This window comes from Pleurodeles waltl, chromosome 10, assembly GCF_031143425.1.
Source record: "Pleurodeles waltl isolate 20211129_DDA chromosome 10, aPleWal1.hap1.20221129, whole genome shotgun sequence".
Classification (NCBI taxonomy): Eukaryota; Metazoa; Chordata; class Amphibia; order Caudata; family Salamandridae; genus Pleurodeles; species Pleurodeles waltl.
This window is the reverse complement of record NC_090449.1, coordinates 305,637,668-305,664,165: the sequence shown is the minus strand read 5'-3', so window position 1 is coordinate 305,664,165 and position 26,498 is coordinate 305,637,668. Positions and strand designations below refer to the sequence as shown.

At 43.1% G+C, this 26,498-nt stretch overlaps 1 protein-coding gene across 4 annotated transcripts in view; it reads left to right on the top strand.

The window, feature by feature from the left end:
- CLUAP1 (clusterin associated protein 1) overlaps positions 1–26,498 on the top strand; it is an 851,865-nt gene that overhangs the window by 309,014 nt on the left and 516,353 nt on the right. For all 4 annotated transcript variants that reach the window (XM_069210479.1, XM_069210475.1, XM_069210478.1 and 1 more), the window contains exon 5: positions 2,297–2,392. In XM_069210479.1, coding sequence (XP_069066580.1) covers positions 2,297–2,392 — 96 coding nt within the window. The remainder of the gene's footprint in view (positions 1–2,296; positions 2,393–26,498) is intronic.

Genomic DNA, 26,498 nt, shown 5'->3' with positions numbered 1-26,498 from the left:
TTAGAAGAGGAGTGAACCGGAGTCCACCGAAGTCAGAAATGGGAGTCCCACGACGCCGGAGGACAACTCAGAAGGTTGTGCACTGCAGGTTAGAGTGTTGGGGACCCAGGCTTGGCTGTGCACAAAGGAAATCCTGGAAGAGTGCACAGGAGCCGGAGCAGCTGCAAATCACGTGGTACCCAGCAATGCAGTCTAGCGTGGGGAGGCAAGGACTTACCTCCACCAAACTTGGACTGAAGAGTCACTGGACTGTGGGAGTCACTTAGACAGAGTTGCTGAGTTCCAGGGACCACGCTTGTCGTGCTGAGAGGGGACCCAGAGGACCGGTGATGTAGTTTTTTGTTGCCTGCAGTTGCAGGGGGAAGATTCCATCGACCCACGAGAGATTTCTTCAGAGCTTCTGGTGCAAGAAGGAGGCAGGCTACCCCCAGAGCATGCACCACCAGGAAACAGGCAAGAAAGCCAGCAGGATGAAGCAATACAAGGTTGCAGTAGTCATCTTTGCTACTTTGTTGCAGTTTTGCAGGCGTCCTGAGCAGTCAGCGGTCGATCCTTTGGAAGAAGGTGAAGAGGGAGATGCAGAGGAACTCTGATGAGCTCTTGCATTCGGTATCTGAAGAATTCCCCAAAGCAGGGACCCTAAATAGCCAGAAAAGGAGGTTTGGCTACCTAGGAAGGAGGATAGGCTAGTAACACAGGTAAGAGCCTATCAGAAGGAGTCTCTGACGTCACCTACTGGCCCTGGCCACTCAGAGCAGTCCAGTGTGTCAGAACACCTCTTAATCCAAGATGGCAGAGGTCTGGGGCACGCTGGAGGAGCTCTGGGCACCTCCCCTGGGAGGTGCAGGTCAGGGGAGTGACCACTCCGGGTCACTCCCCTTTCCTTTGTCCAGTTTCGTGCCAGAGCAGGGCTGGGGGGATCCCTGAACCGGTGTAGACTGGCTTATGCAGAGATGGACCCCATCTGTGCCCATCAAAGCATTTCCAGAGGCTGGGGGAGGCTACTCCTCCCCAGCCCTGACACCTTTTTCCAAAGGGAGAGGGTGTAACACCCTCTCTCTGAGGAAGTCCTTTGTTCTGCCTTCCTGGGCCAGGCCTGGCTGGACCCCAGGAGGGCAGAAACCTGTCTGAGGGGTTAGCAGCAGCAGCAGCTGCAGTGAAACCCCGGGAAAGGCAGTTTGGCAGTACCCGGGTCTGTGCTAGAGACTCGGGGGATCATGGAATTGGCTCCCCAATGGCAGAATGGCATTGGGGTGACAATTCCATGATCTTAGACATGTTACATGGCCATGTTTGGAGTTACCATTGTGACGCTATACATAGGTAGTGACCTATGTATAGTGCACGTGTGAAATGGTGTCCCCGCACTCACAAAGTCCGGGGAATTTGCCCTGAACGATGTGGGGGCACCTTGGCTAGTGCCAGGGTGCCCACACACTAAGTAACTTTGCACCCAACCTTCACCAGGTGAAGGTTTGACATATAGGTGACTTATAAGTTACTTAAGTGCAGTGGTAAATGGCTGTGAAATAACGTGGACGTTATTTCACTCAAGCTGCAGTGGCAGGCCTGTGTAAGAATTGGCAGAGCTCCCTATGGGTGGCAAAAGAAATGCTGTTGCCCATAGGGATCTCCTGGAACCCCAATACCCTGGGTACCTCAGTACCATATACTAGGGAATTATAAGGGTGTTCCAGTATGCCAATGTGAATTGGTGAAATTGGTCACTAGCCTGTTAGTGACAATTTGGAAAGCAGAGAGAGCATAACCACTGAGGTTCTGGTTAGCAGAGCCTCAGTGAGACAGTTAGTCATCACACAGGGAACACATACAGGGCACACTTATGAGCACTGGGGCCCTGGCTGGCAGGGTCCCAGTGACACATACACTAAAACAACATATATACAGTGAAATATGGGGGTAACATGCCAGGCAAGATGGTACTTTCCTACACATACCTTGGTGGGACACATTACATAAATGGTGCTTTGTACATATAAATGATGATAAAATGTCAAAGAATGTCAATAATCTTCTCAAACTTGAATGGGAGAAGAAAATGTGCAACTCCCATAGCTAGCAGAGAAAAGGATCAAATTAAATTATTTGCACAGTGATCACGCTGCAGCTTTGCATCCTTCCTGGATTCCACATCCAGCACAAGTTGACATGGGCAGCAACAACATGAGCTGTATATCGATCATGGTTCCTTTACTTTTTGTGTCATATGCACAGTGTTTGATCAGTTTTGGAAGCAAAGTTTATTATGCTGCTAACTATCCTTCTTTCATTCCAGATCACCGAGTTGAAGGCTGCCAGGCAACTCGCTTCTGAGATCACCTCTAAAGGCGCTTCCCTCTATGATTTGCTTGGAAAAGAAGTTGACCTTAGGGTAAGTCCCTTCATTGAGTTTAAGGCTACTCACTGCTATAAAGGCCTAAATCTTGGGAAAAGTTTAATTTTTCAGAGGTTTTTCTGGAACAACTCCTGTACTAGATCCCTGATATTGAAAAATTTACTGCTTTCAGAGGTTCCTGGGGTGAGAAAACCTAGATCACGTGATAGAGCCGTTTCGGTCTAGGGCCCAAAAGCTATGGAACACTTTACCTATTGACCTTCAGCAAAAAAAAACCATTATTTTCTTTAGAAAAGAGCTGAACTGTTGGGCGATTATTGGGTTTGGGATGTCATGCTGCAATGTTTTAGTGTCAAGAAGCTCCAGGGCCTACGTTTAGTGCCTTATAAATTGTATACTCACTCAGTACTCAAGGCAATCAATTCTACAATTACTTTTCTTAAATTGGTAGTGTGTGATAGGTATAATGACAAAATAATCCCTTGTGTTAGATACTTTACAGCCTTGCTCATTTTGGTCAGGTGACTTCCTAATTCCACCGGGTTTGGCCTGGTGACATTGATCTTCCAGTTTATTATGTCAGTTGAATCTATAACCCCATTAGGATGGCTTAGGTGATTGTGTTGCTTCATTTGCTTGAGTTGAGTGATTCACTGCATCTTATTCGGTTGAGTCAGGTAACTCCGTAGCTTGGTTGCTTATGTTGGCTGGCAACTTCTAATATCCAGGCCAATGAATATTGCAGACCTGCTGTTCAGACTCACAACTGATTCGCAGTAAGAGGACTCCTTAAACTGGTAGACAGTCATGCCAATAAAAAACACTGGAATTTATGTGTCAAAAATATGATATGTTAAACTATTTCCTCATGTTTTTGATTTTATGAAAAAAACACAAAACGGATATTAACGAATATAAGAGCTACAAGAGCTGTTGTAATATGCAAAAAAAGAAGGTGAAAAACCGAATGGGAAACCCCAGTGAGGAAAAATGGAAGCCAACTATGGTTGCAGTGGCTGGGACAAAGAGGTGAAAGTTGGAATTACTGTGGACTATAGAAATAAGAAAAAAACGAAGCTGGGTGACGTTCCACCAGAAAGTACACTTAAAATAATAAACATTACGATTTAAGTAATACAATTTGATGTTTTGAATGTTCTGGATTTTATTCTAGACTTATGTAGAGCTCTGTTGCTTGGTTGGGTCAAGTTACTTTCTTACTTACCCCATTATTTGCCCCTTCTGGTCAGATTCGCACTAGACTGCCCAGTACAGTGACTGGCCTGCAATATTTCGAAGGCATGCTAGTTGACAGTACCATAAACAATGTGGTAAACTCGCTAGAATAATTTTTAATTGTCAGAGGTTTTAATGTGACAACAGTGTCAACAATAGAAGCTTCAGATTGTTTTTTAGATAATAGATATTTATTACTCAGACCCAGATTTGCTCTAATGTTGGTGGGAAGCAGAGTTGAGATATGAGCTCCCCGCTACCTAATCCTTAGCCTCCGGCTTGTTATGGACAAATCACATATTCCCTTTTCTGATGGGACCTTTACACTGAGTGCAAAGCTGAAAACAAGTTCATTAGGATTTTGATTGCTATAACTACTTCCATTCATCCTGCTGGACTGGATGTACATATTCATAGATCATGATGGAACAATAAATATAATTAACAATAATACCCTGACCCCATCCAGTGAAGGTTGTCAATTTGAATAAACATAATGCATGTCTATCTGGGGGTAGGAACAAATATTAATGCCGACTCATGGGTTGAGCAATTTAAACGTATTTATTGCCTTAGTACAGAAGGGGAAGACATACTGGATGAAGGCCACCCATCTTTCCTGCTAGATATTTGGTTTGAGCTCCACGGTCATTACAGCTGTCAGCAAGTCTTTACTTAAGGCCCTTGGCCCAGATGAAGTCCCTATGGACCTTTATAAGGAAGACACACTGAGTTACCCAGCTCCTGGCATACAGCAGTTATAGTCAGTGTACAGAAAGGGAAACAGCCAAGATCCCCTGTGCCACAGGCCAATTTCCTTGTTAGATTTGATGGTCAAGGGAGTTGACCTCATACACTTGCATAAGATAGAATCCTGAGACCAAGGCTATAACAGTGGTTCAGTATGGCTGTGGGGAGGGGCTTAATCGTACACCTATTCATAAACAAATATACAGACAGAAACAGAGCTTAATTGTACACTTAAACATAAACAGGTGACGCTGTTTTGCTCTCATGAACCCACAATGTTCTCAGTGGTCTAATGGGGAACTTTGTTAATATCATGGATAACCTAGATATTAAGGCTAATAAGACAAAAATGCACTACCTATTCCGTGGCCCACAAACATGTAAAATTAGACCAATTTTCATCAGGTTTAAGCACATTGAGAAAGGAACTCACTTCCCATACCCAGGGGTCACATTTGATACACTTACTTCATAATTACGATGTCTTTCTAATAGGTACCTCTGAATTAATCGTTCTGTTGGAGCTCCGTGTGATGTAGCAAAAAATAGCTGGAGGAAACCTATATTGTGCTTATTTAGAAATATATGTGTAAATGTCTGCCGATAATGACTTAAGTGGCCGCTCTCTGGGGATACTGTCATAAGCTGCAGCTTGAAGAAAATCGATTCTGTTGGTACTTATTAGGCCAGACTCTCTCAAGCCTCTCACTACTTACTCCATGAGGAATTAGGATCTAATGTATATAGAAGATTATATAATTTTTTCACCACTGCTCTTGTGGGTATTGACATGGGAAAACAAGCATGTTACTTTTAATCGTAAAAATTCTTGTTGACTGCTTAGCTTGTCACGTGGCCATATGATCCTTTTGCTCACATACATTAAGAGAACTGCTGAAGGTCTTGATAGACCTGAGTTTTTGATACCACCTCACCTGAGCACCAAGGAATGGACCCTGTAAGTGTGGAAAAGATACATATGCTATTTACAAATGCAACCAGAAAGGGGACAAAAATGTACTTAGGTGATTACATTATTATACGAACAGTAATTGGATTGAGTCATACCTGACTGTAGTCATCAACCCATGGGAAACATCGCTTCTGACTAGATATTTGTTGGGCGATATAAGAGGCCATCTCTAATTTTCCTTGGGCCAATATGACACCTCAGCAATATTGATCTACCCCTGTGACAAAATGTCTGTCCAGACACTGATGCACTTTGTTTTCTTTTGTAAATTTTATAAACCCTTTATTCTGCAATATTTATGATCTGTTCTGAAGGCATATGGATTTAATTAGTTTAGCTAGCTTTGTGTTTTTTGCGGATGTTTTCTAATCCAGTTGTTCATTATTCCGTGGGGTGCTTTTTGAAGCCTATATGACACCATTGTAAATCAATTAACTTTTTAATTATATTTAGAGTAGCTATTTATGGACGTTGTTTGTAAACCATTTATTTTTTGTTATGTATTTTTTATCTGTTTTTATTAATATTTGCTAAAAATGTCTATTGACTGATAGAATTGTCTGAGGTTTTAAAAAGGATTGTATGACACACAGTAAATAGCTTAATATTGTTTGTGTTGTCTCAATCTTACATTTGAGGTGATATGTGTAATTGGTTATAAATTGCTCTCTTTGTACCCAAATTTCACTGAGAACTTTCAGAGTGCCTCCTGAATAGCCACCAGATAACTACAGGGATTGTAATCTACTTTAGTCTGATGATTATACCATACGTCTTTAAAATGAAGACAATTTAATTTTCAGGTTATATGATTTTTGTACAATTTGTTTGCCTTATTTATCTTCTGTGCGGTGTCTCTCATTCAAGCCTTGCCTGCCTAATAGATATTTTTACATTTCTTATAAGGAAATGGATACATATCCCTTTATAAATGGTTAGGTTTGTAGTAATACTATGACTTGGTGATTAGCCTGTTTCTTTAAAAATCAACTTCAAATGCTGAAAGGACACGCAAAAATGTGCACACTACATTTATTAAAGTGTTTTTATAAAACCACAACTGATGAATTAACTGCTTCCTTTGGGATCAGCTAATAGATGATGGGTATTGTGTTGTATCTGACAGCAGATATTTGACTAAAGAGGAAATTGACCACTCCCACCTTCATCCCTTCATTCTTATCTCAGCTGTCAAAGTCAGCTATTATACAGGATGCACTTATGGGTCTTTCAGCCAGCCCTCTCCATTCATTGGTATGTTTTGGTGCATTTGCTTCTTTCTTCCATCCACTGCAGAATAAAGCTTGAGGTAATGGATCAGTCCATTTTAGCCATTCACTGCTGATGACCGCATTCTTCTTTTTAGAAAAGAACACATTCACACAAATTAATTCCCTACCATTCCAGGAGCTTCTAAGGCAAAGTGTGCTTTTTGAGGCCAAAACTATTTTAGCCAATGTTTAGATTTTTTTTATTGGCAAGAGTCAGACAGTGTCTCAAAAATAAAGTAAAAAAAACAAATTAAAAGCCAATCGGTAACAGCCAAAATCTGTTGGCATTCCCAAAGCTTGTTTTTGTTTAAAAGCAAAAGCCAGCTTAGATTGTAAAAACATAAAGCAACAGTATCCACAAGCCCTGGACAATGGCATGAAATGTGGATTGGTAGGGTTTGCTCACCAGTCTAAACCAAAGGATCCCTATTCTCAATTTACTTTCCTTGGGTTATTTGTAATGTGTCGCTTATGCCACTGTGAGAACTCTTTAAGGCACATACGAAAGGCTAGTGTCAAAATATCTTTTAATTTATTACACTGGTCTAAATAACTTGACCTCTAAATGTCGAGAAACATGGGAGTGAGAGGTTGGGAGTAGGGACTTGTTTGTGCATAAAAAGACATGAATGGGTTGGTAAGCAGCTGATGGTAGTTCTTTGTTGGAATGTAACAGTCTTGTTGGGGAATTGAGTCATAAGATTAGATAAAAAATTTACTTTTATTGAGAACTCTGTTCTTTAAAACTAATAACTATTAATACAAAATCATGAATGAACAGTTGACAGATTTCGCTCTTAAAATAGAAATGGTACACATTCTTTGGCCTCATAAATCCTATACAATACCTCCTAGAGTTAAAACTACAACACAGAGATATCCTGGTGTTTCAAGCGTAAAAATATTAACTAATAAAACCTACTTTTAAAATCCCTTTAACTGCAATTAAAAACCTATGATTGTGCAGGTCAAGTCCAAAAATGTCGTTCCTATTAGTAAATTGACTGCTGATTTGTGATTCAAATTCTCATATTTAATAAAAACTGGTTCCAAGATCCTTTCATGTATTGTAAGAAATCTTAGACAGTCCAATAAAACATGGAGATAATCACTCTTTGCATTTAACCCACGAGAACACTTCCCCTTATCATCTATGATTGCCAATTTAGCAGACTTGTATTTAAGGCAGAGATTTGATCCAGCTCTAAAATTCAAAAGCACTTGTGTAAGCCTGGGGTTTAGCAATATGTCCACATAACGGGAAACCTTTGTCCCTTTCACATGACTTTTTCATGAACTGAACTGAGAACTTACCATTTGGGTACCCAATGTCATGCTCCCTGGCACACTTTTTCATTAATGCATGCAGCTCCTCTTTAGAAATTTGAAATTCAGAACTACCAAAATCCATATACTCAATCTCCTACAAATTGAAGCCAAGTGATAATGAATGGCAAAGTTTGAGAGCCCCGAAAAATGTTTAGTAGCGAATTATCATGCCTGTAATTCAAGAATCCAGAAATTGTCCTTGAGTAAAAGAAAACAGTGAGCCATTTTCAAGGTGTTCCTGTTCCACTGTTAAGACAAAGTGTGGCAGCGCCCTTAAAGCAGACCATCTCTAATGAATCCAGTTACAGCTTTTCTAAACTGGAGGCAGCTAAATGCACTTTCAGCAATCAAACCTGAATAATTATTCATAGTAAATGGGGAAAAAAATCTGCTTAACATTCACAAACCATTCAAAGCATATAGCTGTATAAAAAGGTCAGCTCTAACCAGCCCATCTGATATTTTAGGAATTTGATTATCAGCTAAAGAGGTCTGTGGCACATTTCCTGTGTACCAACAAAGACGATTTATCTAGTTGGTAATGGAAAAGGGTACTCTATGGGCCTCGTACCCCTCTATCTTATCAACTTAAAGTATTCTAGAGTGCTTCTTCTCACCTTATTTTGGGACTACGCCCTATCTCAAGTAATATTAAAACTTTCCACTAGCTGCCAGTTGTTTAACCATCTATTTTTAAAGCTCTCCCTGTCAGTGCCATTGGCCTTCATTCCGCTGGCACAATTGCATTTGAGAAAAAGACTGAAACTCTACCTTCCGAGCCAAACTTTGCGCTCCTCTACAGCTAAACTTCCCACTCTCCCTGCCACAAGAAAACCTCTTTCTGTGGCTGTTCTTCGATTATGTGGAAGCTTACAGGACAGTGCAGCTGTCTCATTTGCTAACAACATGTTGGAGACATTCGGAAAGCTGGTCTGCGAATGTATGCAGCCCATTAGGTATCATTTGCTTTGTGGTTTGTAACGCATATTTACTTGCTTTCTATTTGCTATGTCTGTTTGTTTCAGGCTGGCAGCTCCTCTGCGTTTCACAAACCCTATTTGCTGTATTCTTTCACCAGCATTCGATTTCTATATACAGGCCCTTAAATCTTGTTCTTCTCACATTTGCTGTGTATTCAAAGACGGAGGTCAAATGTCAGGCTCTGTCTCCAGGGAACTTGGTGTTTACATTTCTTTCTCTGACTTCAAAGTGAGAGGATTTATTTGATCAATCATGCTGTATACTAGGGGTATGCTGGAAATGAAGCATTTATTTCGTAATTCTGAAGTGTGGTGGAATCAAGTATTTAAATACAATCAGAACAAATCAATACGCTAGGTGAAGACATTTCCACACATTATCATTTCTGTCTAGTATACTTGAATCAGTAAAACTATTAGTCTGTGCAAAGGTAATGGTAATCTCTGTTTAAGATGTGTTGTCTGTACTGGCAGTGCACAACCACCCCATGCATACTCCATTTAACCCCATTCTGGACCACTCCATACCATTGCACTCTACTCTGCACCATTCCACACTACACCAATGCACTGTAAGTCAATCTAACCTACCGTGCACCACTACACTCTCCGACACTCAACTCTATGCCACTTTATTCTGATACAATCTACTCTATGCCACATCACTCTATGCCTCTCTATTCCACTCTGTGCCATATCATTCTATGCCACACCATTCTACGCCACTGCAATATACCCTACACCACTCCACTCTCCACCACTGCACTCTACACCACTTTACTCCAAAACAACATGCTCTACGCTACAACACTGTATGTCACTATGCTCTACTCTGCAACACTGTACACCACTGCACTCTGCAGCGTTCTGCTCTACACCATTGCACTCTGTCACTGAACTCTAAACCACTCTGTATTACCCTGCAACACTGTACTTTATGCATTGCACTCTACACCACTTTGCTCAAAAGCAATACATTCTACACCACAGCACTCTATGCCACTATGCTCTACTCTGCAACACTCTACACCACTGCACTCTACGACACTCTACTCTGCACCACTGTACTAGTCTGCACCACTGCACTCTACGCCTTTGCTCTCTACTCTGCACCACTCTACTCTAAGCCATTTTACTGGACTCTACACAGCTCTACTCCGCACCCTAGGACTCTGCACTGTCGTAGTTGGACTGTTGCCGTAGGCAAGTCTGCTGGTAGGGATGACAGCACTTTTGTTTGTAGGCGACTAAGCCAACCCTACAACAAGTCGCAAACTGCCAGCCAACCCTCCCGGCTCACAAGCAGTACCCCACCAAAAACCCAAACAGTAAAAGGCGATTTCTGGCAGCCTTTATGCATGGACTCCAGAGTGCTATATCTCATGGAAGTCATAGTACTCCATTTTCTCACATGAGCAACAAGCCTCAGTCACACACTGCCAATGAAGGAGATGCGGTAAAGATTTCAATAGTTTTTATTAACAAGACTGCAATCTACTGTAAAATGCATGAGCTGCAATGATTAGGATAATGAACAATGCAAGAAGCAGAACTGTAAAGATGAGAGTCATGAATAAAACAAAGACCCCCACCATCTTGCAATAACATGAAATGTAAAATATCCCTAAAACCCTAGCATGGAGGACCTAATCTCTAACCTAACAAGAGCTAGGTGTGGTAGATCTAACCTGGCAGTACCATGTCCATGAGAAGAGCCCCCCAACCCTTGTTACCTTGGAATGAGGTCTCTAGATCAGACTCCATGGGGAAACAAAGGCTGGGTCTGCATCAAAGGGAATGGTAGTATAGATAGCGTTGATAGCATCTAGTAGGAATCCTTCTGATAACCTTGTCTGCATGAGATATATTTATAGAAATCCTGTAGGACCCCTGATGTATGTATGTTCCCAAACAATAGATATAGAGGCATGCTTGGGGCGGGAATTATATAAACAATTCCCTCCAAAAGTACATTATGTTCCTGTCACACGTATGTTGGAATGAGACATGATGTGAATACCTACATAACTCACTTAACTTTGACGCTGATACTGACGGCTTTACAGAGTGGCACTGATGACGTAAAATAAAAACATTTCACTAACTATAAACATAGTAGCCATTTTGAAATAAATAAATAGGCACAGAGCAAGCTAAGTAGGTTAAAAGTCACTAGGTGACAGGGGCATAGGCCTGCAAGCCAAAAGGATAAACTAAACTCCTAATTCCCATTAAAACTAAATAGGACCCACTAAACCCTCCCATTGCCCGAACAAAGATGTCGCCACAGTGATGATGTAGGAGAAGGTGCATGAGTCCAAGCTAAAATGCTCTGAGCTAAAAACAAGTTAAAATCTTATTAAAAACTAGTTAAAACAGCTAAAAACATACAAAGAGATAAAAATGTCGACCATGACTGGCACAGCAGACCAAAGCCAATCATATCAATAAGGCAATTTGGCATAATACTTTTGAAACTTTGGAATAATGGTCAAATCAGCTAACAATAGTCATGAGCTTGAAGAATGTCTTCCAAATCATCAAAAGGAAGTGCATCCAGGGATGACTCCATATTGTCAGATTGATGACAGGATTGGCAGACAGGTCCACAGAGCAGAAGTGTGCAGCAGCCTCAAGCGCAGGATCACCCACAAAGGCAGTACCATCCAAAGAGCCTGAAGGAGCCAGATAGTTGACAAGGGGCGGCTCATAGGTGGCCTCGCGAATAAGCCTCAAGTTTCCTGGGGCACGACTGTAAATGAACCCTCATCAGGAACACTAACAGTTCTCGGTCCACGGGAGGCACTGGCAGAACAGCAAGGCATACCGAAGGTAAACACTCAAAGAGGCATGAGGTGCAATGGAAGACCGGCTTCATGCACCCTAGAACTGGCCTGGATGACAGTGACCAATCATGCTCCAAGTCCTCCAGAAAGGAGCATCAAATAACTGCACCATGCGATCACGGCACAGCTGGGCTGACGGAAGTAGCTCTGTCACTCCGCTTAGCTGAGAAAGCAGAACCACTGCATATCAGGAACAGTAGTAGCAGTATCTCACTGATCAATGCCAAAGACACCAGAATGCCGCCAAACACACTTGAAAAGAGTGGGTGGATAGCCGATGAGATGACGCCAAAGACAGTATGGAAGTTGGAAATAAATCCAGACCCAACAGCTTTTAAGAAGTGCACAATCCCCCAGTGCTCGAGGCATTAAATATTCTGGAAACCAGCTCTCAAAAGTGCTTGGGTAGGTTGGTATTTAATAGGAATTGTATCTTGGCCAATGTCAACGCAACGCAACAGTAGCTCCTTCAGTCTGCTCAGCTTGTCACAATTTACATTAGTAGTATCAATGTGAGACCACATTTCTGCTACTCTTATCTCTTGTTTGGGGGGGGGGGGGATAGAATATGTCCACAACAAGTTACACTCTTGGAGACTGAAATTGCACAGGCAATTCCTGGTCTCATACCGCAACAACTCTGACCGTTCAGGACCACATAACTTCCATTCGAAAGTATATGAAATACTGGACGAATCAAAGGGACGGGAGTACCCCTTAGAAAACAGGCCAAGTTTGCGACACTGCACTGGAAAGGCCATGAAGGGACACCTGTTTGCAAATCATTGAATGACTAACAGTAGTCTCGCATTCGCTCCCACTGAGAAAGACCTCTGTTTCACCGTTCAAACACTTGTATTTAAAAGGTAACTCCTACACTTCTTTTATATAGCTATCTCCTAGCTACTCGTATCTGCCCACAGTGAGATATTTCAAGCATTTTGAAAAACAAAAGGTGGAAATGGGTAGATTTATAATGCCATGTACGAGCCATACTATTGATGGACTTTCTACAACCGTGAAAGTCAGCTTTTCTAACTTTTCTATATGAAGCATGGTGAAACTCTCTTCCCTTTTAGCAATTGTCTGTTGATCCCTAGATAAATTAAAAGCAGCAAACAGGTCACTACTGTTAATGTATTTCCATGGAACACAGCCATTCTTCAGAATCTGTAGTGTCCAACCTAACTGCATGATGGAACGCAGTTGACTTTGTCCATGGTGTAAAAAGGACATGTCATTCTGAATGATGTCAATCACAGATGATACTATGTTATTAAGGGAGTATATTCTGTTGGACAGAGTATTCATGCCATTATTGACAACAGCTAAAGCCATTTTCAAATTTTCTTTATCTATCTGTCTTAAACGCTTCCAGATCTTATTGTATACGCCATAGAGGAATCATTTAGAGCGTGGTTTGCTGGGACCTAACAAGAAATCTTGTAAGTCTGTCTTCAGATAGCGTATTAAGATGTTCTTTAACTGCTGCTAAGGTTCTAGTCTGTAACCATTGTTGGCACTGTTTACCCACACTGTGTGTGGTAACTATTTCAGAGTGTTTACCCAAGACAAGGTGAGGGTCTGGCCAGGTAATCTTGAAACCCCCTAAGGAATTAACAAAACGTGCCTGACACCCATTTGTGTCTTTTGGCCACAATAACCACCCACCAGGGCTGAAAAGTGAAGAATTATAGGTACCAGCCTGAACGTTTTGCATCTAATTCTTCCTCTGTGATATTTAGGAAGGATTTCCAATTGGTGAATTTGTCCCGTGTGGGGATACTGGACACAATAATTTATTTATTTTTGGATAACCATAGGCACGATGTCTGCTGAACTGTGTCATTTAAAAAATATAATTTGAACAGGAATAAGGCATGCTCTAAACAAAGCTTCCCTACCCTGAATTTGCCAATCTTCTGTTCCCCATACACTTTTTACATTAATAGTGTTCTTCCAATATTCGTATCCTTCAACCACAAGTCTGGAAACAAATGAATCTGAATAGATCAATTTAGTGTTTTTTTGCAGAATCTTTCTAATTTTAGAAGGTGGTAACTTGAAAGAGTATGACTCTGCACTTTTAATGTAATGCCCAGAAAAATATGCAAATATCTGAATAATGCTTTGGGCTCCCACATGTGGAGTTGAACAGTGTTCCCACTGTGTGCAGTTAAATACTGGTCTATGTCTTGTTGCTCGGTGTAGGTAGTAATGTCCCCAATTATTGTCACAGAACATTTCCCAATAGTTCTTAGTTTTGGTGTACACATCATCACTTTCAAATACAGTATTATCCTGCAGCTCAGCAAGCATACAGTAGAATCAACTGCACATCCCAGTCATCAGAAATAACACAAGGTGTAATTACATCGGTCATCAAAATTTTAAATACTTATGGGACTTTGGAACAGAACTTTATTCCATACAATCCCATCTAGAATTGGTACAGCTGAAAGGTTCACAAGGGGCAAGTTCTTCAGACCGTATGTGAGGAAAGATTTGGAGTTAGGACTTCATCTATTGGCTCGATAGAAGACTGTTAAGGAGGATAATGGCAATTTATCAAGAGAAATAAAATAGTCACAAAAACAGTCCATAACAGAAGTGCAAGCAATATCATAATATCCACAGATAATTCCATTGATAAGCTAAATAGTTATTTTTAAGCCATATGTACAGCTTACGTGTCTTTGAAACAGTTTCAGTTGCAGGTGTAGATGAAGTTAAAGAAAAGTCATCAAGGTTGATGAAATTACCAGAAGCAGGCTCTCCAAACACAGAAGCCGGTGCATTACTGGTGCATAAATCCACTTCACATGGAGGCTCATAGTAGACGGTGTCGTCAGTTTGAGTCGAATTGGAGTAAAAGACAACCACATCCTGGACTGTTCTTTCTGGTGCGGTGGTAACAGGAATCAGCAGAAGATCATTTTCTACCCTCCCCATGCTCGAGGAGACATTTGTAGCATTGTTGTACATTCTGGTGTAGTTAGAAGAGTTGTTGTTTCTTTTTTGAAGAGGTATGTCCTGTTGGGTAGTGAGAGGGGACCGGGAACTACCCAAGGGACTTCTGGGTCTACTGTGCAGGATCGACCACATGGTGCAATTTGATGTCAATGGAGACAAATCTGTTTATTTTAGAGCCTGGAAATGGTGGTAAGATGATTGTTCTGGTGCCTTGTATTCCCAGGACTGTGACCGATGCTCTGTAGGTGGGGCCAAATTCCTTCTTCACAGCAATCTTCTCACAAACCAGATCCCCAACTTTAGGAATCCAGCCTCTAGAAGTTGTTGGGAAATCCTGTATTCCTAAGGTGGCGGCACTGGCGAATGAATTATCATCACAAAATTGCTGAAGCTCCTGCAAGACAGTGAGACGTCCATTTATGTCAAAAGGTGTATCTGCTGCCACCAAACTAGGACCAACTAGATCTGGGTCATACATAGGTATCCCAAAGAGGACCTCGTAAGGAGTTCGTCCTCCCAAGGACCATCTTGGCAGATTATTCAGTGCTCTCTGGACCCCATATAGGTGATCAAGCCAACTGCGGCCTGAACCTAATACTCTAGCTTTTAAGGACTGCTTCCTCCTCTCGATTCTTCCTATCCACGACCAAATTACTCCCGGGATGGTAGGGTGAAGATTAATGGAGATCAACACCCATCATCCTCGTGGTGTCCCTGAAAGCCTTAACGGCAAAGGCAGGGCCCTGGTGCGAATGGAATGCTGCAACCGCATATGTACCGATAAAGACCAGAAAGTATTTTATAACAGTTCGAGCGTCAACCAACGGTTGTGGCCATACCCACAGGAATCTAGAACAAGAATCTACAGGGAATAGGATGTATTTGTATGCACCATCAGGTTGTAAGGGACCACAGTGGTCCAGGTACACACATTGTAGTGGCCTATTGGACACTAAGAGGGATGTCTGAGGAGGGCGTTTGATGTTTGAGCCCTTAATCTGCTGGCAAATGTCACAGCAAAGGACATATTGCTTGATCTATTTCTATAAACCTGACCACCAGAAACGTTTCTGTAAGAGTGTTATTGTGGCTCTAACACCAGCAAGCAGGTGCAACACCCTCATATGCTTCTTTGATGAGATCTAATCATTGGTTTTGTTGGGGGATCACTCGGTCTCTAACCCCAGGAATTGTCGCAAAGGCAACATTCTGTGCACTGATGTGGTAAGAATACTTTGTAGGATATGCTTTTGGGAGAGACTTACCTTTAGCCGAAGCTTTCACGGCAGCCAGAATTTTATTATCCAGTCTCGTCTGAGAATGAGTCACTGCAGCAACAGAAGCCATAGTTACTGCGGGTTTGGCTGCTTCATCAGCCTAGGTGTTGCCAATAACATGTACACCCACACGTTGCTGGCCCAGTGTATGGACTACCTGAGCATCAGTTAGCTTATCTTTAAGGCCAGCCACCCTCCCCCACAGTGTTCTGTGCTTTATGGTATGCCCCTTTTAGTTTCTGAGCCCGTTAAATCGCTAATGATTAAAATAATCATTATGGACACAGTAGTACGAATCACAGACAATGAATGTGAATTATCCTGGATTTGTAGGTTCTAGCACTATGATAAGGGCTTTAAGTTCAGCCAGCAGAGCTGTGCAGTCCCCCAGGGTCTGCGTGTAGGTATTGTGAGGGTGTAATACACAGTCCTTCATCACTACGTTCCCAGCTGCGCAAGCGGCTGAATATTGATGTTTTGTACCTACAGCTGGTTGTGCAGAACCATCAGTGTAAATGATAGGATTGTATCTGTCAAGCGGAAAGATGTCAAGAGGTGCGGGATACTCCTGTTCGTATTGGAGAAATTCTTGTGTTTGAAGTTTTGGATCAAAATTTAATCAACATCAGTGGCAGTCAGGGAGGTTTCCCATTGTACCCAACGTGGATGTAATGCTTTAACGTTAGGAACACTTGCTTTGGTGACGGCCTCTAAGGCTGGCACCATGGTAACGACAATAATGCGTTTCCCTTGGGCAAGTGGCCTCTCCTTGATGACAGCCATCTGTACAGCAGTTAGAATTTGTTCTGTGGGTGCAAACTGTTGTTATGCATAGGAGTATAAATGTGATTTATATACTATGAGCACTGTGTCATCTAAGTTAAAGGTGACATAAGTGAACCTGATGGCACCTGCAATTATTCTGATGACCAAATTTGTTTTGTCGTCATGTTTGTGGAAGTGTTTTGCTTCTAGCATGTTTTACTGCAATCCTCTAAGGTGGCGCATGTCTTCAACTGTGCAGTGTCTGCTTGAGAAATCTGGGCGTATTAAATCATAGAGTGGCTTGATGCATTGTGCATAGTCAGATATGTATGTTGTGCCAAAGTAGAAGAAACCCAGTAAGGACTGCAGTTTCTTGATAGTATTTGGTGGTTGGAGTTGAGCACATTTTTTCTAAAAAGTGCAGGGCCAGGCTCTTGCCCTTATTTGATGGCTTGTATCTCAGGAACAGTAAACTTGAGAAAAGCTATTTTAGTTTTCCTAAAATTGAGCTTGTAGCCAAGGGCTGCAAATCCTAGAATGATCCGATTGACGCTGGCAAGACGAATTGTTGACGTCGTCATCTGTGAGATAGATATCATCTACTTACGACAATGCCTCTGGGTCGAAATCATGCAATATTGATGTTACATGAGTTGTGAACAGCCCTGGGCTGTTCTTGTATCCCTGGGGCAAACAACAGAATCTTTTTTGTGAGCCAAATGAGAATGTGCTAAGTTCTGGGAGAAGAAACCGTTGGAAATATCCAAGGTTGTTTTGTATTTGTTACGCACTATGTTGTTATTTAGGGCTAAGCTGTATGAATTTTGTATTGCGTATGTGTGTGTGACTGTTTGAATGTCTGTAATCTTTCAATATGAATGGTCAGGTTTAGCGACTGGGACAAACGGGTTATTCATCGCAGAGGCACAGGGCTCTATTACTCCCTTGTACTCAAACTGAGTTAGGATCTCCCTCTTTTGAGCTTGGCTTCGTGTTTAACAGGATATTGGGGCTGGGTTGTAGAGCTAATTGGTTTTACATGGTATGGAGAATCCTTATCCCAGCCTACATGGTTGCAGTATAGTGCAGCTGCCTGCGCTAAAGCCCAGTTGATAGCGTAGGCTTGTTTTACTGCCTCTGGAACAAGATCAGAGAAAGAAGGCAAAATTACATCTTTCCCATGTGAGAGTTTACAGACGTGTTCAGGAGGGCAGTATCTTTCGGCCAATAGGATATCACAATTAAGTTCATCTGAGAATATTACACTAATGGAGCGTTCTATGTCTCTCTCAATTAAGATATTTAAGTCATAAACCCTTTCGGGTGGGAGAATGTGCACGTCTGCAGTCTCGACTGCAATAAAGTCGCTAGTTGCTGTTGCAGCCATATGATTTTTCAGACTCTGGCGACATATTGTGACTTCTGCCACGCTGTCCAGAAGGGTCACTGCCCACATCATGGTCTTTAGCAGTGTTCTCAAGTTTGCTGGCATTTTTAATTGAAGTTGCTGCCACCCTTTTCTTTTTAAATTGTGGTTTTTGTTGTGGGGATTTGTCTTCTTTCTTGTCTGAAGACCGCAATGAGTCTTTCTTCTCTCTCACGTAGACGTTTCTCTGACCGGCCCACTCTCTCGCTCCGTCTGTCTGGTTCATCTTGAAAGGAACGAGAGTGACGTGAATCAGTATTTCTGTCAGGAGTTTTTATGTTTTCTCTATTTCTGAGATTATATCTCCTTTCAGAGTTCTCCGGATGTGGAGAGTCTGCTGTCTGACTTCGTCTGTCTTTATTTTGTTTATCCCGGTGCTTTTTAGAACCCTCTGTGCTTGTTTGGTACCTTCCTTAGGGGGTGATACTCTGAATTTCAGGCTTTTCGGCTTGGCTCACAACCCATCCTGTCCTATACTAGTCTAGGTTTTTGGAAATCATTTTTGGTATCTGTTTCTTCTGTTCCAAGTGTGGAATCTCTCTGAGCCGCTGACGTATAGCCAACGCGAGCGCTTCCCTTTAATATTACTGAGCATTATTGAGGAGACTGAAGTTGCACATTCATTTAATCCCCAAGTCTAGGGATGGTGAGCCCGTGTTAGTTGTGAATTTGTTTCAACACTTCCAGTAAATTGGCAAGTGTCGGGGTACCATGTGTGTAGTGTAACTTGCAGCGAAAACTGTACCCCATGTGGTGCAGTCATCCACTGAGGGAACCATTCCAAATGGCAAGCACATTGTGAGAATTCTATGTTTTTCCAGTGGTCCCACATAGGGAAACACAGCTTCCAGCTGATTAGTTTTCTGGGCTATCCAGAACTGGATTTTCTCTTGTTCTGGGGGTGCCTTGCCCATGATAGAATGCAATGTTTGTGGATTAATCCCAGTAACGGCCAATTGGTATCCAGCGGGTGCTGCTAGAGCTGGACATGCTGGTGTTGTGTTCAAAGTTTGCATTACGAACTGAACAAGTTGTCTATATAATGTTACTAGCTCATTGTAAAGATTACGCAGATCAGCTGCCTGCATGTTTTGTACACCAGGTGTGGTGTATATGTGGCAAACATGGCCACGTTGGTCCATCATTACCAAAGGGACCTAATCTCACGGGTTGTATTACGGGTATTAGGGTGCCATTAAACTAGTTTTGATGTTCTTGATCGGTATTTCAAGTTACTGGTATGCTTGGTATCCTTGTGGTAAGTTTGCAACTTTGTATGTGTGGGTTGTGTATGTTCTAGAGCCTTCCTCAGGAAAGTTGACCCAGGAATAGAATGTTTCTGTTTGGTATGCTTTATTAGCTTCTACAGTGAATGTGACATCCCCGCCCTCAACTCTTATGCCATGCCCTATTAGATGTAGTGGTAATGCATGGCTAACATTCTCAACAATGTCTATGGTCTTAGCCATATCACGAAATGGGTAAAGAGATCGAACACCAAATGAAGAGGGAGCCCTTTTGAGAGTTTTAGCTCGAACAACCTACAGCTTAGCTAGGTGCTCCCTGTTCAACTGAGGAGGATTATCCCAAAGACCATGAATGTGTCTGTATAATGGTACTAAAGGTACCTGTAGTGTGTGAGACAGAGATACTCAGGACTCCGGACATCCGTAAATTAGTGCCAATACACCATAGTTTGTGGCACCATGTCTTAGCTGGACTCTTTCTGTAGGCAAAACTGCAGGTTTTGGGAAGACAGCACTTTTGTTTGTAGGCGACCGGACCAATCCTACAATCCAAAACTGTCAGCCTAACCCCCCTCCCAGCTCACAAGCAGTACCTCACCAAAAACCCAAACAGTAAAAGGTGATTTCTGGCAGCTTTTATGCATAGACTCAAGTGGGCAACATCTCAGGGGGTCGTGGTTAAACGGAGAGTACCTTTTTGTCATACGAGCAACAAGTCTCAGTCACACATAGGCAATGAAGGGGATGCCCTAAAGTTTTAAATAGGTTTTATTAACAAGACTGAAATGTACTGTAAAATGCATGAGCTGCAATGATTAGGATAATGAACAATGCAAGAAGCAGAATTGTAAAGATGGGACTCATGAGTACAAAGACCCCCACCATCTTTCAATAACATGAAATGTAATTTATTCCTAAAACCCTAGAATGGAGAACCTAATCTCTAACCTAACGAGAGCTAGGTGTGGTAAACATAATCTGCCAGTACCATGTCCATGAGAAGAGCCCTCTAACCCTCATTACCTTGGAATGAGTCTCCATGCTCCACTCTATTCTACTACACACTACCCCACTTCAATCCACTCCTCCAACTCTTTGCCACCCCACTCTGTTACACTCTACACTACTCCACTCTACGCTAATCCACTCTTCAACACTTTAACCACTGCACTACACTACACTACGTGCCATTCCACTCTGCTACTCACTCTGCCACTCCACTCTACACCACTCTACTCCACAGTACTCTACGCAACACCCTCTACACCCTCTGTTCGACACCACCTCTTAACACTCTATACCATTTCACTCTATGACACTCTGCTCCACTCTGGGACTCTACGCTACTCAACTCTGACACTACTCCACTCTGCACCCTTCCACTCTACGACACTCTACTCCCTTCACGACAGTCCACAACACTCTTCGCCACTCCACTCTGTGGCACTCCACTCCACTTCACTATGCTCAACTCTACTCTACACCACTCCACAACCCTCTACGCCACTCTATAACACACCATTCTACTCCATGCCACTGCCTTTTACTGCACTAACTTTTAGCCACGCTGAACAGCAGCTGTGCTGGTGTACAACATGGCTAAAACATATTGGTAAAGCCAAAAGCTCTTGTATAGGAGAGACCTATTGCCATTGCCAATGCTTATTTTCCTTATGGGCCAAGTACTAGAACTACAAGTTTATTCTCAGCATATCCATCTGCCCTTTCATATAATACTTAAGTACTGTCTCTTCTAGCATGTTTAACTCGGCTAAAATAAGTTTCTATCGTTCCAGTTCCAGGACACTTGTTGGGGATAGCAACTCGCACTTGAAAAATACTTTTTCATTCACTTATTCACCCATCTGTATTTGAAATACTTGCTCCACTTAAAGCTCATTACCAGTGAAAAAAAGTTACAGCAGCTTTTCCTGTGTTTTTTTAATCCTACTAATTTACCCTCTAAAGTTTTGAGATGTGAACTGCAGGGAGGACTGTTCAGACCAATGCGATTTCTGTCTTTCCTCCTGAAAGAATAGAGTAGGTGGACACCACAATGGCTCCCAGTGGTAGCGCCACTTTACCAGCAAGAGTTGGAAGCTTGAGCTGTTGTTCGATAAAGGGTTTTCTTTTCTCTTTCTCTCTCTCATCAGTGCACTCGCAAAAAGCACCCACTTCGGTCTCCGAATAATTACAGTAATGAGACTTGAGGTGCGCGAGACTTAATGTGGGATAAGACCTGCCAACTTTCACAGTCCACCACCATGAGTCACAGGATATCAGCTGCCTACATTTACAGCAGTGGTGTAGTTAACCCCCACTTAAGCAGCTTAGATCAGGGGCTGGGACTGGTGGGTTTGTGAACTGGGCCCCAATAAAACTTAAATTAGTAATGTGTGGGCCTATTCCATCTACAGACAAAATGCTAAAAAATGATAAGGATTACCATGGGAGAGGGGCGTGGTTTGCTGGCTGACCCACAACGCAAAGGAAATGGAGAAAGAGATGTGATGGATTGATTAACATGTGAGACAACGAAGAGAAAGGGAGACACAGGAAAAAAATGCACGAGAGTAATGTGAAAAAGGAGAAAGGATGAGAGACAAAAGATGGTAGAAAGCGTAAGAGAAGAATAGGAGGAAAACAGAAAGGGAGAAATGAAAGTTGAAATGAAATAAGGAAGAAAAGGTGAAACGTAAGATGAAGTGTGACATTATGAATTGATCGAAAAATGAAAGAATGGGGTAAGAAGATGAATTGCTATATCGACGGACAAAAAGAGTGAAAGGATTGAACTATGAAAGGGTGAATAGATGAATGTACGCAGATTGGACAGGTGGGTGAAAATGAAGGAATACGTGAGAGGGTGATCGAAGCTTGGTTGGAAGGATGGAAAGGAGAAGGGATTAACAGATGAGTGGGTGAATTGAAAAAAGAGTGAAATAATTGATGGATACATGGAAGAAGGATTAAAGGGTAGAGGGAACCCTTCCTTGTATTGCGTACTCTGAATAGAGGCATGATTGAATGGAGTGATGTTTTCTTTTTTTGGTTACTCCCTTGCTTTACAGGGTCATCTTTTGAAGAGCTGATAATAGAGTGTAGCAAGGAAGGTGAGCTGGAAACCTAGGAACAGAGCGGGTTTTCAGCTCATCTTTGGAGGCTCTGACCAGCTGATGCCCAGTGTCGGTTTTAGAAACACACAAGGTCATCGTCGGCAGCCCTGGCAAGCTTTTGTTTGTTTTTGGATAGGGGAGATGGTGGGAGGAGGGAGCTGAAATGGTAGGCAGTACGCGGCACAAATCCTCCCCATTCAAGGACCTGCCCCACCCTGCGAGAAGGGGGCACAGTTTTTAAGTGGCCATTCTGCACTGTAGTGAGGAGTGGAGCACCACTGGTTTTAAATGTGGAGAATCTGATTATGGCCCTCATTAAGAACATGGGGGTCTAGACTGCCATGCCGGCAGTGGCGGTCATTACCGCCAACACCATGGTGGTCCAGACCTCTATATTCTGAACATGGCTGAAATGCCACAGTGGAAACGCGCCACCGCCAGGCTCCCGCCACCAGGCAGCCTGGCAGTGGCGGCGTTTCAGATCCGCCAGGGCAGCGATGCAAGCAGCGCTGCCCTCCGGATAATGAGTCGCATTCCGCCAGCCTGAATGGCTGGTGGAATGAGTGACTCGGGGCCCCGTTGCGCATTTCACTGCCCAAATTGCGGGCAATGAAATGCGCAACAGGTGCTGCTGCACCCGCCGCACTGCCACATTGGAGCCATTTGAAGCCGGTGACAATGTTCAGACCCTGTTTCCAGCTGGGCCGGCGGGCGGAAACAGTGTTTCCGCCCGCCGACCCATCGGAATGATCACTATGTGGCCGGCAGGGGGTTCTTCGCGCTGGCGGTCTTCTGTCGACGTTAGCGCAGATCTCGAGATCATAATGAGGGCCTATGTCTTTGCCATCCAAGGTCAATAGGCCAAAGTATTCGCACCACCTACCCCATATCCTATGGTTCTTGCTGGGACAGCCCCTGGCAAAGTAAATAAGTTCCTCTTGTTTTGAACATCAGTCTATGGGAGGCCTTCATGGAAATAACATTGCAGGGCTCTGGAATTTCCACTTGCGTGCAGTGTCTCTCTTGGCAGCCATTGTTGCCAGGCCCACAATTGTCTTATCTCCTCGGGTACCTCTGTCATCCCCTAGGAAGCTCAGTAGGGCTATAATGGGTGTCATCCCAAACCCTCTTTCAAGTTCTAGATATACCTAGCAAGCTATGTGTCTCCAGTGGTGTGCCACACAGGGACATTGCCATACCATATGAAAGAAATTGGCTTTCGGGAGTAAGCAGCAGGTGCATTTGGGAGAAGCGTACTTGTGGAAAGGAACAAATACACAGCGTGGTTGGCAATTAGTTAAATGAAGATATAAACAGAAAGACATCTTGCTGCTTGATTAAAATATGAGAAAGGAAAACATAGTAAAGACCTGATGAAGTCTGTTGGGAGATTTCCCTGACAAAACACATGTTGGCTGATGTTATGTGGATATTTAAAACAGCGGCTGATGTTACGTGGACATCTTAAATAGTTGAGCTTGGGCCATGTATTTTGAATAATTGATACGGAACTCATATGATTTGGATCTGGATGGACATCTAGAGGAGCTATCAAGGCAAACTAGAAGGATTGTTGTGAACACTATGAAGTTGTTCTGTATGGACTATTAAAAACCACTATAAGAATTGTAAAACGATTGGAGTTACTGATGACATTATAGGAGAGGATGCCTATATCAAAATATCGTAATTTGTACTTCAGATGATGTGTGAAGAATGAATAAGTGTAAAAAATAAATTGCATAGCATACCAGTTGTGAGATATTAGCTGGACGAGTGCCTGAAAATAATTAAGGCATTTGGGTTTAGGGAGAATGCCTGTGTGCCAGAGATGTTGTGGAGTGATATAGGCCATGTATAGATAGTGTATTTGTATCATCCACAGGCGTGCAGAGATAGCAATCTCACAGGAGGCCATATTTGCCTCCCGCTACTCAGTGTCTTCAAGGCTGCCCACCCACCATTTCCATCTGTGCTGGGGGTTTTCGAGCATCTCAGGGGATTACAACCAGAGAGCAGTAGATGTGAGAGATGCCATCGTGGCCTGGGTGGCCCATTAATATCTTTGCCCCTAGGGGACTGAACTCAGGTGGATTGGCAAGTTCCGCTTGATGCTTTGTGAGCACATGTCAAAGCTGTAAATATTTGTGAAACTGACTGTGCAAGAATTTGAAATAAGCTTGTAGATCCTTGAAATGTTGAATGTATGATCCTCGCTAGACGTCCCAAGTGCAGTGATCCTGATTATAGCCCAGTTCAGGAAGGCCTCCAGATGTGCTGTGTGGCTCAGGCAGCCGCCTTTCCAGAGGGTAGTTTGTTGGGTCAGTTTCTGTCCCATCCCATGAATCTGTTTGCTTCCTGCCTGGTGAGAAATACCATCTTTGTGACCTCGATAGTGTGGGATGGGCCGGGACTGTCATACAGAATACTCAGAACGCTGTTAAGTCTGAGATGGATCAGTTTTAGTTGGTATGCCGGGCTGCTCCCGCCTCTGTTCATACATTCATTAATAATAAAAAGCTGAGATGCCCAGTAGTGTAGTCAGATGTCTGCCGCCCCAGCCCTCCGACATTGAGGGCTATGCGTGGGGATCATTCCCCACCCCACCCCACCCACCCAGAGAAAGAAACATAGGAATGTCGCGACCCCTACGAACCAGGAATTAGAAAGTAGGTGTGCGATGTCCTGTAACATTTATGAAACGTGAAAGTATGATCATTTGGATGAGCTCTATATTTCCCATTAAGTTTAAGGGGAGTTTGTTCCAAATGTGCAGTCTAGCTTTAGTTGTGTTTAGGAAAGAGTTAAGACTGAGGCTGTGTGTGAGTTCTGGCACTGCGGCCATGTGAACCGCCAGATATTTAAAGCTAAGGGGATATATTGGAATCTCTAATTGTCAGATTACGGTGGTACTATTTCCGTGTGGTAGAATTAGAAGCAACTTGCCCAGTTTGTATATAGGCCAGAGACCTCTCCAAACTCCCTCAGGGTGTCCAAAACCTGAGAGCCCTATGTTTCGAGGTCTGCAAGAAAAGGGAGAAAGTCATCAGCATACAGTGCAATCCTGTCCTCTAGCCCCCTGCTCCAGTTCCACCCCGCATCCAGGCATCACAACAAATGATTTTGCCTAGGGGCTCAATAGCCAGAGAGAAGAGGAGCGGGGACAGAGGGTATCCCTGCCTAGTCCACCACCTATTCGGAAATGTGTGTGATAGTACCCCATCTATGAGTACTTGTGCTGAAGGCTCCTTGTAAAGATGTTTTGATGTACCTTCGCAATGTGGGGCCGAAGCTCATGCTCTGAAGGACTGAGTCCAAATAGCCCCTATCAACTCTGCCAAAGGCTTTCTCAGAATCCACAAGCAGTAGTGCCGTGGAGTTGGCTATCTCGTGAACACGCGTTAGTGCAATGTGGACACGTCTGGTCCAGTGCCGGTTTCTGCGGTTGGGCATAAAGCCACATTGGTCTGGCTGTATTAGGATATCATGAACCCGCTGGAGTCTATTTGCCACTGGCTTGGCAAAGATTTTTATGTCTGTGTTTATCAGAGAAACTTAGCGATAGGAGGCACAGCAGTATGTTTGGCATCCTGCTTTGGGAAAGATCACTATAGTGGCTAAGTCTGCGTCTTGTGGGAAGGAGCATTTTTGCGCCACTTCATTATAGAGCTTGAGCAGGTGTGTGGCAATAATGTCCCTGAATTTACAGTAACTCTCCAGAGGAGACCTATTGGGACTGGGAGTCTTCTCCAGTTTCATTGCATGCATTACAGCTAGGGTAATCTAGTTCTTCCCACTGAGACTTTGTGAGGTGCGGAAGAGGTATTTCTTCAAAGAGGTGAATGGCTTGTTCCTGAGCAGACCTCAGCTGGTGAGCACACAGCTGTTTGTAGTAGTCAGCAAAGGCACCTTCTGTCTTGTTTGGTGTCTGTAATGGGCATCCCGATGGGTCT